Source organism: Peromyscus maniculatus, chromosome 19 (assembly GCF_049852395.1).
Source record: "Peromyscus maniculatus bairdii isolate BWxNUB_F1_BW_parent chromosome 19, HU_Pman_BW_mat_3.1, whole genome shotgun sequence".
Lineage (NCBI taxonomy): Eukaryota > Metazoa > Chordata > Mammalia > Rodentia > Cricetidae > Peromyscus > Peromyscus maniculatus.
The window spans coordinates 33821022-33838532 of record NC_134870.1 but is presented as its reverse complement, the minus strand read 5'-3'; the positions used below and the strand labels follow the sequence as shown (position 1 = coordinate 33838532).

Genomic DNA, 17511 nt, shown 5'->3' with positions numbered 1-17511 from the left:
CAATCATCTCACCTTCTTGTATCTAAACTCTAGCACTGTGCCCAGCACACAGCTAAAATGCTCTGAAGTCCTATCCAAAAAAGCGATTAAAAAGTATTACTGTTTTCTGTGTCTAAAAAGAAATATATTCTAACTATACCATTAAAATAAAATTTAGGGCCGGGCGGTGGTGGCGGCGCACGCCTTTAATCCCAGCACTCGGGAGGCAGAGCCAGGCGGATCTCTGTGAGTTCGAGGCCAACCTGGGCTACCAAGTGAGTCCCAGGAAAGGCGCAAAGCTACACAGAGAAACCCTGTCTCGAAAAACCAAAAAAAAAAAAAAAATAAATAAATAAAAATAAAAATAAAATAAAATAAAATTTAGAAGTGAAGTTATTATAAAACTATTGAGATAATTATAAAATATCTTTGAAAAGTTTAAGTAGTCTGATTTCCTCAAGTGAGAGCAGCAACACAAAGGTATTGGCTATTGATGAACTGCTGTGCTGCATGGCGTTTATCATCAGAAAAGGGCATTCTCACCTCTTGGATTTGCATCCATATCTCCAGATGTGAGGCCAATCAGGTTGGGGCGCTGTGTCTGTGCTCTTGAAAAGAACTGTCTGTACTGTGATCTGCCGGAACTGGTGATGCTAGGAGCTTCAGGGTTATAACCATCTGGTTCGTATGTATCTGAAGAAAAACACTTAGAAAATCAGAGAGTGCTCAAACTATTCCTTTGCCACTAAAAATAAAGAGCTGTTCAAGTTATGTGTTCTTCAAAAAAACATAATGACATCAAACCATATACACTTCTCTTTGAGCTCTACCAGACACTCCTTTTACGAGTAAAAGGAAACAGTACTACTATCACAAACATACAAGCATTCAAATTCAAACAGTGAAGTTTACTTCTCAATCCACTCAGTCATGTCTACCCTGTATACCAATCACTTAGTCTAATAACAATACATATTTTCATTATCAATTTTCACATACATGAACACACTGTTCATTCAAAGATTACTGAGTTTTGTGTCTCAATTTCTAGGTATTTCTGTAATCAACAAATAAATTTATTTTTTAAGATGAAAAAAGAATAGCTGGTTTCCTATCCAAAGCATATTTCAAATAGAAGAGGTAGGTAGTCCGGCAGTGGTGGCTCACGCCTTTAATCCCAGCACTCGAGAGGCAAAGGCAGGCGGATCTCTGTGAATTCAAGGCCAGCCTGGGCTACATAGTGAGTTCCAGGAAAGGCGCAAAGCTACACAGAGAAACCCTGTCTCAAAAAACAAAAAAATAAATAAATAAATAAAAAGAGTAGGTATTCATAATTATCTTATTACCACCCTATTATTTACCAATGTACTTTTATCATATTTCTTATACTTCTTTTTTCTAAAACAAAAAATCATTTAAAAAATTCTAACCCTAAAGTAACTATTTTATTAGTGTTAAATGCAATTCTGAAAGAAATGACAGAGAACCCAAATGGCACATAACGCCTTCACTCTACATCAAATCAGAGTAAGACAGATTGAAGACAATGTTTTCCATAGTTATGATTCAGAAGTTCTTGTGTTTCTTCCCTTTTGTTCTTAATGGAAAATGTGTTCAATGATTCATATAAAGTTCAAGCTACACAATCAAGTTCATTCAGATCTTTACTATGGTTGCCACTTATATGATACAGAGGATAAGCTCATAAATGATCCACTTGCTAGAAATAGCTCAGTGGATAAGAGAGCACACTATTCTTGCAGAAGACCCAAATTGGGTTCTGAGCACATACACGGATTGGTTCATAATCACATGTGAACAACTCCATCTTCAAAGGATCCAACACCCTCTTCTAGGTGGGGTGGGCACCTGTATTCACTTGCATATACCCACACCCAGACATATACACACACAATTAAAAAATAATAAAATAAGCCAGGTGTGGGAGTACACATATTTAATATCAGCACTTGGGAGGTAGGACCAAGTGGATCTTCGTAAGTCTGAGGCCAGCCTGATCTACATGGTTAAGTTCCAGGCTAGCAAGAGTGATATAGTGAGACTCTGTCTCAAATAAAATAAAATAAATTCTTAAAATGAACAATCCCCCTTAGGAACTTCCTGAATTCTAAAAGCATGACTCTGAAGCCTCTGTCTACTTAGATTAAACCTTGCCCTGAATACTATATTTCCCCCGCAACTTCAGGTTCCACGAGCAAATTCTCTCCCTGTACAAAACACCAACTCCAAGTTTAGAACAATTAAATGCCACTAAGGGGCAACCTACTGAGACATATGGCATCAGAACTAGAACTGCTGGCCAATGTTTCTTCTCACCCATATATCCCCTCATTTTCTTTCCTTCCACTTTTGAAAACAGGTCATGGTGTGGTACAGAACATCAGTAGTTTAGAAACTATTCCCTATAATAAAACCATAAATGATCTTGAAAATCAGTCACCATTGTGGTCTGTGGTCCCTCATCAGAGAATGGCTAAGGAAAATTAATAAATTACTATAACACTGATGCTCCTATTACAGAGTTTACATTCATTCTCAAGGCTTATATTCAGCCTAAAGCTTTCTGATAATGCTTTATACAACCAAACTCCATCTCAGTGCGTTACCCATATAGTTAATCTGCCAGAGCATTCTTGGACGTCATACTGAATCTCATCAGCTCCTGCTCTAAGTTCTTCTTTACAACTTTTTGTTTCTCTGTGTACAGACTAGTACACATGTGTGCACAAGCATGTAGAAGACAGAGGTCAATGCTCAGTGTTCTTCTCAATCCCTTACCATCTTACTTCCTGAGATAAAGTCTCTCATTGAATGTTCAGCTACAGTGGCTGGCCAACCAACCCCAGGAGTTCCCTCTCTAGTGTCAGAATGATAGGTATATGTCACCATGCCCGCTTTTTTATGTGGGTGCTGGGGATTCAGACTTAGCTCGTCATGATTTGGGAACAAGCGTCATGCTGAATGATCCATGCCCTGAATTTTTTTGCTTATTTAAGACAACTAGACAGAATTATTACTTATCAAGAGACATGTGCTTTAGTGGAGTATAGCTTAAAAACAAATCCTATCTATTCATTAAATTTAAGTATGTTAAATATCTGAGCAATAGTTTGAGGATGATATGTAAAATACCAAATTCCACAGTTATGCTGTCCTGGCTAGTTTTATGTCAACAAGCTAGAGTTATCTGAAAGAAGGGAACCTCAATTGATAAAATGCCTCCATAAGATCCAGCTATAATGCATTTTCTTAATTAGTGGTTGATGGGGGAGGACCCAGACCATTGTGAGTGGTACCATCCTTCGGCTGGTCTGGTTCTATAAGAAAGCAGGCTGAGCAAGCCATGAGGAGCAAACCAGTAAACAGCACTCCTCCATGGCCTTTGCATCAGCTCCTGCCTCCAGGTTCCTGCCCTGCTTAAGTTCCTGTCCTGAATTCCTTTGATGATATGACTGTGATGTGGAAGAATAAGCCAAATAAACCCTTTCCTCCCCAAGTTTCTTTGGTCACGGTGTTTCATCACAGCAACAGTAACCCTACCTAAGACACATGCCAACTCTAAAAATTAACAAAATAAACACTACTTCAACTTTTAAGCAAATCAACAAAGTATGGTCCAAAGTTTTCAATTATTGCCTAGTAGCAACAAAAACTCTCCTACAGTTGAGGCCACAAAAAGGTTCGGAATTTACACAATCAAATGATCTTGTTCTATGTTCTAGGTACACAGAGCCCCAATAAATGTCATGGTTCTGCAGTCAGGCCAAGCATAGTGGCACACACCTGCAAACCTAGTAATCTTGATTCCAAGTTCAAGGCTAACTTGGGCTATGTAGTGACCCTTTTTTGTTTTTTAAAAAGTCCTTTGGTTATAAACTAGAATCTAAAAGCAAAGTGAGGAAAACATCAGTTTAAATAAAGAGACTAACAAGATACCAACAAAGCATAGCACAAATCTTCAAAACATATGTCAATAGGGTGAAATAACTTTCAAAAACACTACATTCATTATGAGCAATCTGTCCATACAATAGGGAGAAGGGAGAAACTATGTTTATCTACCACCAGCAAGAAACCAGAAATGCAGTTTTATTTCAAAGAAAAATTACCCTAGTTTTTCTCATAATATGTAAGTAATTAACTAGAAAATACTCAAGCAAATACCATCTTCCTATCTATTTCAAGGAAGATGTGACTGTTGCCAAGGCACTGAATGTAAATATACAGGACAACAGAGATGACGGACACACACAGAGGGCCTAATCATCAACAACCACTAGGGACAAACCATAGAAGCAGAGAAACAGAAAAACTCTACCTAAGAGTTTTAATGGGAACTTTGGACAGGTCAGAGTGCCAGGTCATCTGTTAGGCTGACCAGTTTAAGGTATAAAAGGTCAGTGAGGTGGATGGCTATCTGAAGTAAAGCTTACCTGGGACCAGAGGGGTGGGGCTGGAGACTGAGGTATGATACCCAATGGAGGATCCCATGAGGTTTCGAGGTGGCACCAAACGAGCTGCCAACAGAGGAGGCGGTGTCCCCAACTGAAGTCGCTCAGATGCAGCAGCACCATGTTCACGAGAATACATGGGCTGTCCTACAGAGGAAAGAATAGGAGGGCAGCTGGGATTGAGAGTCACAAGCTTGCTTCTCTGAGGCAATGGTGTACTTCCTGAGACTGTGAGCCAAGAACAGAGAAATTACAACAACAGGAACAAGTAGCAGAGAAAGACATTATTGAGAGTCTAACTCAAGAAAGCACAGACATGCAACTAGTTAGGATGCATCAAGGTACAAAGAAATTAGCATTGCATAATCTGCCTTTTAGAATGTTCTCTCTCTCTCTCTCTCTGCCTCTTGAGAAAGGGTTCTGTAAAGTCCATGCCTGCCTCAAAATCAGTGCATAGCTGAGGCTAACATTGAACTCCTGATCCTATTGCCTCCATGGCCCAAGTGCTGGGATTGGTATGCAACACCACACCTGGCTTTCTATTTTTTGAATCTTAAATGGAGTAAATGTATGCTAATTTTATCTAAAGCTGAACAATGAACCAATCAAGTCACAGAAAGGCACCCTGAGCTATAGTTCACAAAGAATCTGATACTTGACGAGCTGTGCAGATAATGAAGGTTGTCATGCACATGCCACTCTAATCACAAACAAAATGTCAACTCTGCACAAAATATACTGGCATATCTAAAAGCGGGGGGGGGGGGGGGGGGGGGGATAAGAAATAAAAAACAAACTACCATACCCATAGCCTCACAAAGACTAAGAAATGTTCACAAGAAGAAAATTCAAAAGGTAGTGGAAATTTATTATCATCACAGAGAGAGTGATATGAAGAAAAATGCAAACAGATCAATACTAGATATAGGAAATAATTCTGGATTTTAGGTGCCATGTTTTAAAATAAAGTACATTGAGGAACACAAACACACATGCATGCACACACACGTATGTACATATATACAGACACAAATTCTAAACAATGGGATCAGAAAATTACAAAGTATTACAGAATAAAACCTTCCTTTGGTTTCTATTTAGTACCATTTCCTGACAACATATGAAACTTAAATTTGTAAGATTTTGTTAACATTTTATACCACAAGGCCTTAAGACATAATAAAGCAAAGTTAGAAAATTTTTAATATGTGACTAAATGTCTTTACAAGTTGTACAATTCCTTTAGATTTGTAACACACACAAATAAGACAGGCCACAAAGTAATCACTTGATTTCATAATAGTAAGAAGAAATAGGCTAAAATCTCCTATCTTCTCTGTCCACGTGTATGGAGAAAAAGAGATAACAAACCTCACTACAAAGCAGATGATGTAACTACATATTTAACACCAATCCTTTCAAAATTTGTTTTAAAGGAGTCAATCAGTACACTGCAACAGTAATATATCCTCAATCATTTGAAAATAGTCCTAATCCTCTTAGCGACCGGCCGACGGCGAAGATCTGCCCGGTGGAGGACAGCAGACAGCGTGGACCTCTCCACCCTTCCCCCAAGCCTCTGAATAAAGTGTGTTTGACTCTTAAAAAAAAAAAAAAAAAAAAAAAAAAGAAAATAGTCCTAAATAGTCCTAATCATGTCCTACAACAGAGAATTCTGTGAAAAATAACAAAGAGGCGCAACGCTCAAGAGAAAACAAAAGAAATGTAATGCCAATCAGTATGATGACTTTAAATTGACGATGCAGCACAAATCTGCCTAGTATATGTAACCAATAACTAGACTAAAGGACAAGCTTATACAATGTGTACTTTTAAAACCACAGACAACATGCAATTCAAACGTTAAGAAAGGTGGCTGTGAGTTGGTTAGACGCATGCCTGGTATCTATGGAGGGCAGAAAAGGGTGTCGCATACCCTGGAGTCAGGGACAGTTGTAAGCTGCCATATGGGTGCTCAAAGAATATCAGTGCTCTTAACCAAGGAGCACTCTCCAACCCCTCAAATTTCCCAATACACTAAAAATATACATAAAGCTCTTTACTTTTCTGAACAAACCAAATTATACTGTTTAGAATTACCAATTATATTATTTACAAATGAAAACTTGAACAATTTTAAGGGCTCAACTTATGTCTCAAAGACAGTATTTAGAACGGAAAAAAAACTACATTAAAATCAACTAAATAAAAAGATATTGAAAATCTGTTACTGAAACTATTATATTCTTCAAGGTTTTTTATGTGTATATTTTGTGTTTATGTATTCTTGTCAATGCACTGTGTGCCACTGGGTGTATATGTGGGGGGGGGGGCCCTCAGAGGACAACCTTGGGTATCAGTCTTTGCTTTCTCACCTTGTTTAGTACAGGGTCTCATGCTGTGATCCAACTGTTCCTCAAGAGTCCAGTGAGTTGCCTGTCTTCTTTTTTTTTTTTTTTTTTTTTTTTTTTTTTTGGTTTTTCGAGACAGGGTTTCTCTGTGTAGCTTTGCGCCTTTCCCGGAACTCACTTGGTAGCCCAGGCTGGCCTCGAACTCACAGAGATCCGCCTGACTCTGCCTCCCGAGTGCTGGGATTAAAGGCGTGCGCCACCACCGCCCAGCTGAGTTGCCTGTCTTCTTACTGCAGGAGCATACACTACCTGGATTGTGCTACCACATCTGGCTTTAACCGTTCAGGGAATCTGAATTCCAGTTTTCATAGCTGTACAGTGAGTACTTTATCCATTTGAGCCACCTCCCCATGTATCTCCAATTTTCTATTTTTTTAAAAATTGTATTTATTTTTATGTGCACTGGTGTTTTGCTCTATGTGAGGGTGCCAGATCCTCTGGAACTGGAGTTACAGACAATTGTGAGCTGCCATGTGGGTGCTGGGAATTGAACCTAGGTCCTTTGGAAGAACAGCCAGTGCTCTTAACCACTAAGCCATTTCTCCAGCCCCTTCAATTTTTTTTTTTTACACATGTGATTTCCACTGCAGACCAATGTACTGACAATGATCACAGAATGTATAACGTTTATTTAGTGTGTGTGTGCTTGTGTGTGTGTGTACATGCAAATATATGTAGATCAGAGGACAACTTATACTAGCTTTCTCTTCCCACTGCATGTAAGGGTCTTGAGAATCAAACTTAGGTCACACTGAACCATCTCATCAGGCCCCTGAAATTGTATTTTAAATGCTTAGATGGCTACCAGATAGCATCCCCTGGGGTTTTAATTTTTTTCTATAAACTATGTGTATAGTATATGTACATGTTTATGTGGGCACAGCATGTCTTCATCAATGCTGACATCAATGTCTTTCTATATTGCTTTGCTTTTTACCTTTTTTCCTTTTCAAAAATGATACAGGGTCTCATGTATGGCTAGTTGGTCACAAATGTACTATGTAAATAAGGATGGCCTTGACTTCCTGATTCTCCTGCCTTTACTTCATAAGTGCAGAGATTACAGGCATGTGCCATCATCTTTGGTTTTATGTGGTACTGATCCTGGAACCCAGGGCTTCACTCAAAGTAGACAAGCACTCTACCAATTGAGCTACATCCCATCCTGTCTCTTATTTCTGAGACATTGTCTTTCACTGAACCTATCATGTGCTCCAGGAACCCGTCTCCTCCCCTGCAGCTCTAGAGCCACAGGCATCCACTCCGGCCCTGACTCTTACCCAGAGCCTCAGGCTTGCACAGTAAGCACTTTACTGAACCATCCCCTGCTCCTCCTATATATTTAGAATCAAATTATAGGCTTTTAAGAAAGGAAGGAAATTCACAAAGTCGCTTTAATGACACAACTGTGACTTATCCAATATTAATATTCTATTTGCCAACAAATTAATTCTCTTTATAAATATTGATATAATATCTAAGACTATAAAGTAGTAAAACACAAATACCAATGGAAAATTATCACATTTACTAGTTTGAGGACAAAAATGGTAATTATCAAAAAAGGATTGTTTTTATTCTAAGATTTTATCTTTTGTGTATTAAATTTGGGGGCTTTTGTTTTGTTTTGTTTTTTGAGACAGGGTTTCTCTGTATATCCCTGGCTATCTTGGAATTCTCTCTGTAGACCAAGCTGGCCTGAGATTCAGAGAACCTCCTGCCTCTGCCTCCTAAATGCTGGGATTAAAAAGGAGTACACCACCACTGCCTGGCATAAAATGTATTTTTAAGATGAAAATGATACTAGCTATTTTCCTATGCAGTCCTCTGTTCTGACAAAGAAGTTGATAATTATAGTTGTCCTAATAATGTTAGGTCTATTACCAGCCTCTGGAAAACAAATGTTTGGAATTTCTGTTTTAAAACATTACCCTCTTTCTTTTAAAGACACGAGCAAAATGTCCCCTGAGATCTATGATCTTACACATCTCACTCCCTAGCATCTGCCACATGCCTAGTACATGGTAAGCACTGAACAAATATTTTATGAATATTAAGCTATGTCACTGGGATTACTGGCAACTGCCTAATTTTTAAAAATTAACACCATCTGAGTGTGGTGGCATATAGCTCTAATTTCAAGGCCAGTTTGGTCTACACAGTATGTTCCAGGGCAGCCAGGGATATGTAGAAAAACCCTGTCTCAATAACACCAAGCAGAGTATTTATAGTGTCAAAATGCACAATTTGGTATAAAAACAAATGGACAACTGCCAGATTTTTTTTTAAAGAAGCAGAATTTTTACTATGACTCAACACTAAATTTAACAATATAAAATTATGCCATTTGCCATAGACTGCAATAAATCCAGGTTTTCATATTTGTAAGTACAAAAGCCACTTTTAACTGTTAACAACTGACTAATATAGAAAAAAGAGTTAACTAGCACGCTGGTCACTACTAAAGCTGGATAACAGGTACAAGGATCTTTGTTATACTGCGTATACCTCAGGTCATTATAATAGTCTCCTCATTTTTATGTCTATTTGATAGTTATCATAAGTAAAAACACTGTTAGCAACAATAAAACAAACCTGCACTGTCAAGATACTAATCAGAAGACCATGAGACAAGAGAAAATGTCAGAGATTTCTGATTTATATTCATAAATGGAAAATCAAACAGACTATATATGTAAGCATGCACTGTTATGACACAAATGCTTGTATGTTATGTAGGAATCTGAAACAGAAGATGAATGTTTCTCAAGTTTTTAGACTTGACCCCTGAAGCAGAAGAGAAAGCATATTATAAAGCAGGAAAGAAGAAAAGGCAAGTTGAGTCACAGCAGGAGAACAGGCACTATACAAGTTGGGAAATAGTGAAAAAGGATTAGGAAAGCAGTAAACCTCAGCCAGAGTCAGAGCCTGAGAAAAGAGTCTCTGATGATTCACTAAGAGCTCTCATGACAAAAGCCTGAGGGATAGCTATTCACTCAACTAATATTATGTGCCATACCTTGGTGAAGGGGCTTAGACAAGCATAATAGTGTCCAACGATCCAAATGTGCATGCAGTGAGCAAATGTGAATAAAAGTAGAGGTTCTGGTGGAAATATAGCAAAAGAGAATCTTCAAAGGAAAAAGGACTTGGATGAACTAAGTTTTGTAAAAAGCAAAGCAAGGTTGAGCTTGTCTTGCATGCTAGAGGCCCATGTTGCAGCCCACCATCATTGGGGGGTGGGGGTGGCAGAGCAACAATGTGTCACTCATACGATGATGTCCTTATAAGTAGCTGGATCTTGAACCCATTGACAAGGACAAGGGCAGAGGCAGAGATTTAAGAACAGGCATTATTCTCAGAGGTTAAAATATGACTAGAAAATAGAAACTACATAGAATGTAACTAATCCTTTACAGATTACTAGATGCCAAAAACATGTTAGATGCCTTACAGGAATACAAACAAATTCATTTCTCTTCAGAGGAATAGTAATGAAAAGGAAACTGAGGAACAGAGAAGTTAATTAACTTGGCCTAGATGAGAAAGAACAGGTGAAGCACCAGGATCTTAAACTAGGCCCGACTACTTGACTTGCTTGCTTCTGCGACATGGAAGAGATGAGGACACGTTTCCGAAGCAAAGCAAATTTATAAGAACAGATACACAAAAAGTGAACATGCCATCATTTCTGTAAAGGAAGAGCTCACAGTCTGACACTGTAAAACAGCCACTTTTTTTTTTAATGCTTTTGGTTTTTTGAGACAGTGGCTGGAGTTGCCCAAGGCAGCCTCATACTTGCTATGTGGCTGAGACTGGCCATGAACTCTTGATCCTCCTACCTCTACCTCCCCAGCACTGGGATTACAAGGAGTATGCCATCATGCCTGGCTTAATTAACTTTTAAAACATATTTCTGTTTTAATAACTTAATAATTTAATAACTTAAATAAATGTGTGTGTGTGTGTGTGTGTGTGTGTGTGTGTGTGTGTGTGTGTGTGTGTGTGTGTATAAAATCAAGTCAGGCTGGCACTCAGGAAGCAGGGGCAGGGATCTCTGAGTTTGAGGCCAGCCTGGTCCATAGGGCAAGTTCTAGAACAGCCAGTGCTACACAGAGAAATCTTGTCTCAAAAAACAAAAACAAAATCAACCAGGCATTTGGTTTTTAGAAAGGTATAAATCAAAGGAAATACTTAAAACATCAATGTTTAAAATGCACTAAAACACTGCACTTCACATGTTTTCTATTTCACTTCAACTATTAAGATATATTTTACCTGACTCTTGTATACTTCTTAGAAGACAGGCCACATGTTTTAGAGATTCTTTTAGCAAAAGCTTAATGTTGTGACTGCAGCAGTCACTATGAAGAGACTCTACCCTGTACAGCAGCAGAGGGCTCCTTGCTTCTCCCCACCCAGCACACAAAATTAAAATACAGCCATATGACATAGTTGCTTTGTGAATATGAATACAATTTTACAGTTATGCATCCCAATAGAATAAGCTTTCTATGCCGGGTGGTGGTGGCGCACGCCTTTAATCCCAGCACTCAGGAGGCAGAGGCAGGAGGATCTCTGTGAGTTCGAGGCCAGCCTGGTCTACAGAGCAAGATCCAGAAAAGGCACAAAGCTACACAGAGAAACCCTGTCTTGACCGCCCCCCCCCCCCAAAAAAAAGAATAAGCTTTCTCCTCCCCCAATCCCCCCAACAGGGTTTCTCTGTGTAAGAGCCCTGCTGTCCTGGAACTTGCTTTGTAGGCCAGGCTAGCTTCGAACCCATAGAGATCTGCCTGCCTCTGCCTCCCAAGTGCTGGGATTAAAGGTGTGCACCACCATGGCCAACAACAATAGCATTTTTGGTGTACTCACACACAGTATCACAATGCATGTGTGAAGATCAGAGACAATTTGCAAATTTCCTTCCACCATGTGGAACCCAGGGATCAAACTCAGGTCCTAAGGTTTGGTGGCAACTGCCTTTACCCACCATATCTTGACAACCCATCAAAAGCACATTTTGGGTTGGTCTGTCTCCCTTCAAATCCCCAGACTGCCCTACACGACATCATGCTGACACCAGGCCAGGCAGAAATGACACCATAGAGCTGCAGCCCCAAATCCAAAACCCTAGCCTTGGACCAGAACTGTATGACTGGACTAGAAGTTACACTCAAAGCAGCTCACACTAAGGGTCTGGAACTGTACACCACCCAATCTGGACTGCCATCCTTTACAGGATGCATCCCCAGAAGCTACACACAGGGTCTTCGTCAGAACATAGAAAGACATCCTGTCCCCTGTCCCACAAGGCCCAAAAGCCATAATTGCAGCCACTTACAGCCCATCACCTGTCCTGTGTATGAAAAACTGATCTGTTTAATTAAAAAAGCAAAAATCTAAGAACTTCTTGAAGTAACATTACTTACTTTCTGACACTGTATAAAGGAGGTTCTGGGGTAAAGGAGGAGGTAGTCTTGCTCCCACTGGTGCAAGATTGGGCACTGCACTTGTCCCAGGCTGGTCACGGCTGTTTATTAAGCTTGACTGTGAAATGGGAGGTCCTAGAAAATCAAAAACGAGTGAGAAGTACAGGATTAATAATAATTAGTAGTAAGAACATGATAGTAATACTAATTTATTCGGACTTAACAATCCTGATGACAGTCCTAGTTCTCCAAGAGGCAAAGCTTATCACAAACGAAAGGGAGGTGGGGCTGGGTGCCTCTGCAGGCAGACACGAGAATGGCAGGAAGGGACTTGAGGTACAGTAGATGGCTTAAGCATAAGTGGGCAATAAATATACTTATTAATCTGTGGTTGTGAGGACAAATGGAAAGTATCAAAGATATAGTGAGGCTGGGCCATGGTGGCTCGTGACTTTAACCCCAGCACTTGAGTGGCAGAGGCAGGCAGATCTCTGTGAGTTCAAGGCCAGTCTGGTCTACATAGGAATTCTAGGCCAGCCAGGATTATACAGAGAATTTTGTCATAAAAAAAAAAAAGTGGAGAGCTAGGGCTGAGATGTAGTTCAGCTGGTGGAGTGCTTGTTTAGCATGCACAAAACTTTGATCTGGATCCCCAGCATGATGGCACTTGTCTGCAATTGCAGCCCTTGGAAAGTGGAAACAGAAGGATAAGAAATTAAAGATCCCCTGTTTCTAAATAAATAAACAGGGGAATAAGGGTGATAAGGATCGGGTCTCAGTGGTCTCCTCTAGTATTTGCCTGGCATTTGCAAGACCCTGAGTTCAACTGTCCGTACCCCAATAACAAATTAAATTTAAAATAGGTAAATAAAGAGAAGCTTAAGAGAATAAAATCACTTCAACATATATTGTAGAGGCAATGTGTTTTATTCCTAAGCTTGAGTTATATGCTATATTTTTATATTACTTTTTAACATTTATTTAACTTGCATGTATGAATATTTTTGCCCACATGTATGTACATCACATAAAATTGTTCTTGGTACTTGTAAAGGTAGGAAAGGGTGTCAGATCCCTTGGAACTAGTTATGAATGGTTGTGAGCCACCATGTGGGTGCTGGGAACTGAACCCAGGTCCTCTGGAAGAGCAACAGCTGCTCTTAACTGCTAAGTTATCTCTTGACTCCCTTCAATCAATATTTAATATTCACAGTTGCTAAGTTAAGGGCTGGAGATGCTGCTAAATGGTAAAGTGCTTGCCTAGTGTACTGGTTAATTTCTGTCAACTTAACACAAACTAATCCCCTGGGAAGAGAGGACCTCAAATGAAGACTGGTCTGCAGGCATGTCTATGGGAGAGTTTCTTAACTGTTAACTGAGCAGGATGCTCAGCCCTCTCTGGGTCTTGGGCTGTATAAGAATTGTAGCTGAACAAGCCAGTACTGAGCATTCCTCCTTTGTCTCTGCTTCAGTTCTGCCTTGGCTGCCCTCACTGATGGACTGATTGTAAGCGCCACAGTGAAACAAACCCCAGGTTCAGTCACTATTTTATCTAGCAGCACAAGGAAAACTAGGACAGAAAGCATACACAGAGCCCTGTGAGGTGCGATCCCTAGCACCATCATTCCCACAAAGCAAAGCTGAAAAAAAAAATCTATATATTAAATCCTTGTGTATTATTACCAACTTTTAAAAATGTATTTTGTAAGCTCACATGCTACAGAATACATGTAGAGGTCAGGGGATATGCTGAGGGAGTTGGCTCTCCCCTTCTGCCATATGGATACCAAGGATCAAACTCAGGTCATTGGGCTAGGTGGCAAGCTCCTTGATCTGCCGAGCCATCTCATGGCACATTTTATGATTAATGTTATTACTATTACTATTAGAGGAGGGGAGGTTAGCCATAGTGTGCATGTGGCGGTAGATAGAAGACAAATCTATGGAGTCAGTTCTCTCCTGAACTTGGACATCCAGGCTTCCATAGCAAGCACCTTTCCCTGCTGAGTCATCCCGCCAGCCCTTTTGTTACCAACTTTAATGTGTTGTAGACTTCACTACAGGGAAGCTCAGCAATGGGTACACAGGATTGTGCTACATTATTTTTCCTAACGGTTTTGGTTATAGTTTTGGCACTGGGGACAAAAATCAGGGACACATAAGTCACAGTCAAGCACTGTAGTACTGAGCTATACCACTGCGCTAAAATAAAGTGCTTTAAAAAAAGAAAAATAGTGCTGGAGATATAGCTTAGAGGTTGACAGTTTGCCCAAAATGCATGAAGAACAGGGTTCAACCCTCAGAACTGGGAGAAGAAAAAGACTGAGAGAGCCAGATGATTCAGGCCTGTAATCCCTGCTACACAAGAGCTACACTGAGCAAGATGTCAAGCTCAAAGCCTGCCTGAACTATAGTTAGTTCAAAGCTAGTCTGGACAGCTTAGTTGAGACCCTGATGCAAAATAAATCGAAAGGGGCTGAGAGTAAACCTGAGTGGGGAGTACTTGCTTAGGCACGAGTGAAGCCCTAAGTTCTATCCCTAGTATCGGGAACAGAGAAATATTGCTTAAATTGCAATAATTTTTAAGATAACAATTTGCTATTCTTTAATAATGCAATGTTAAATGTCAGTAGATATTTTCTTAGACCATTACATGTATGTTAATAATTCATTCTGTAAACTTTTCCAATTGAATTTTAAAAATTTAGTCTTATCCCTGTTCTTGCTATACTCAAAACTTACCTCGACTGTCTGCTCAGCCTCCAGAGTGCTGCATAACAGGAGTGTGTCACCACAGCCAGCCAGCAACCACTAATACGTCTTAAGTTTGTGTGGGAGGTATTAGGGCACACACACACCCACCATGTGTACAGAGGTCAGAGAAGGATGTCAAATGTCCTGCTCTATTACTCGCCACCTTATTCCCTCTAGACTCTCACTGAACCCACAGCTAGATTGGCAGACGACCCCAGCAATCCTCCTGTCTCTACCCTACCCCCTCAGAGATGGGCTATAGGCATACAGCCATGTCTAGCTTTTAATGTCAACACCAGGGATTTGAACTCAGATCCTTAAGTTTGCACAGCAAGCACTCTTACTGATGAGCCATCTCCCCAGGCCCTTAAATGGCCATTTTAAAACATGTCTTACTCTTGATTGGGGTGGATACAATAAATGCAATTTAAAAAAGTGCACACACACACAAATAAAAACTCTTTTTCAGTAAAGAAATCCACATGGAAATACACACAGTTACAATGACATGGTATTTAGAATTTACTCCCACAAAAACAAATCAACCTAAAACACTATGAGGACAGAGTTAAATCAAAGTTGACTGAATAGATAATCACTGAGGCCAATTAGACAAATACTGCCTAAGTTAGTATTCATCCTCTAAAGAGTCTATAATTTAAAAAAAATCTCAAGTTACTTTAATAATCTTGAAGAGATTTTCTTTAAGTACTAAGAAAATCCACAAACCTACCAGCATGTTTCTTTGCTAACATCTTAAGATACTAACAAGGTTTCGTCTCCAGATCAATACAAGGTAGGCTACTACAGACAAAGGGCACACTGCAGGTATGGTAAAGAATGGCAGAAAGTAAGAACATCTTAACTATGGAAGAATATTTTAAATTCCATTACTGTTTTTCAAACATCTTAAATTAGTTAGCAAAGGGGATGAGGTTCTTCTAAATACAACTCATCAACAGAACAAGATTCAACCGACACATACTTACTTGGTATGGGAAGCACAACAGAAGGTGGAGGCTGACCATGTCCTTGAGGAACAGGAAGTCTCATACTATGGCCAGGGCCTGGGCCTGGGCCGGGACCAGGACCAGGGCCAGGACCAGGGCCTGGGCCTGGGCCTGGCATTGGAGGCATTAACATTCCGGGAGGTGGTGGAGGAGGAAGCCCAGGAGGAGGGGGTGGGAAAGGAATCATACTTGGCAGAGCAACTTCATCAACAACTAGAGGATCATTTCCATGATCAAACTGACAAAGGTCACCAAGTACACAAAATCCTCTTTCTGTAAGAATTAAAATTAAAGAAACAAAAACAAAAACCTTATTACGATCTACTTAGAGTTAAAAGAATAAAACAAATTCCAGAAAACTCAACATCCTAATTTACATTGAAGTTTTTTTCTAAGAAGTGGAAAATCTCCTTAGGGCTCGCCTGTTAGTAACCATATAATCTTGAGGTAGAGGCAAGCATATTCTCTATTCTCTATGAGAGTATGACGTATTGAAATTTTACAACAGCAGGGTCAAACAGGATACTAAGTAGCTACTATTAAATTTAACCAAGTTGCTAAATTTTCATAAGAAACAGGTGTGGTGGTGACTCCTGTAATCCTAGCACTCTTGAGGCTGAGGCAGGAGGATTTCAAGTTTGAGGCCAGCCTGAGTTACATGCACATTTGAGGCAAGCCAAGGCTATATAATAAGACTCATTTAAAAAAAGAAAGTTTTTTTTAAATAATAAAAACTAGATATTTTACCAAATATCCATTTATCAAAGGTTTGATAGGAAAGAATAAGCCTTGAACTAATAATTTCATTTCAATGATCTATTTCATAATATTTTTTAAAGCAACCATTCTTGCTGTATATGGTTTAAATTTAAAATACTCAAGTAGATAGAAGATAGGTAATGTTCTAGAATATAATAAAATAACTATAGTTAACAGTTGTTTTAAAATAGTTGGTAGAAAAGATCATGAACGTTTCCAACACCAAAAAATAGGTTTGAGGTTATAAACATGCTAGTTACCCTGATTTGATTACTACATACAGTATACATGTACTGAAAACGTGTTATATGCTATAAGTATGAATAGTATGCATCAATTTAAACAATATTTTAACATTAAATTTCCAGTAGGCAAGGTATAGAAGACAAGGCTATTTATTGTATAAGTGCTTATAACTGAAAATACCAGAAAGAACTAAGTGCATATTTAAGATAAATGGGTTAAACATATTTTTAAACATATAGAATACTAAGTAAGAGCCTCAAAAAACAATTGAGGTTCTTTACATGTCAGTATGGGGGTATTTTCAGGAAACTGTAAGTGAAAAAAACATTACATGGTATATGAAGAAAAGAAAACACTAGTATTCAATTCACATAAAAAAGTAAGGCAGGTTGCTGGGGAGCACCCATGTAGTATCTGCAACACTTGCTTTCCTAGCTGGGAACAGCACAGA

General features: G+C 39.3%; 1 protein-coding gene across 6 annotated transcripts in view; it reads right to left on the bottom strand.

Annotated features, from left to right (window-relative positions):
- The window catches only part of Rbm27 (RNA binding motif protein 27), a 68081-nt gene that overhangs the window by 23073 nt on the left and 27497 nt on the right, over positions 1 to 17511 (bottom strand). For 2 of the 6 annotated variants that reach the window (XM_042263693.2, XM_042263696.2), the window contains exons 7-10: positions 16035 to 16328; positions 12292 to 12426; positions 4434 to 4598; positions 523 to 672 (exon numbers count right to left, since the gene is read on the bottom strand). In XM_042263693.2, coding sequence (XP_042119627.1) covers positions 523 to 672; positions 4434 to 4598; positions 12292 to 12426; positions 16035 to 16328 — 744 coding nt within the window. The remainder of the gene's footprint in view (positions 1 to 522; positions 673 to 4433; positions 4599 to 12291; positions 12427 to 16034; positions 16329 to 17511) is intronic. The other 4 variants (XM_042263694.2, XM_076555119.1, XM_042263695.2 and 1 more) reach the window with 3 other exon arrangements.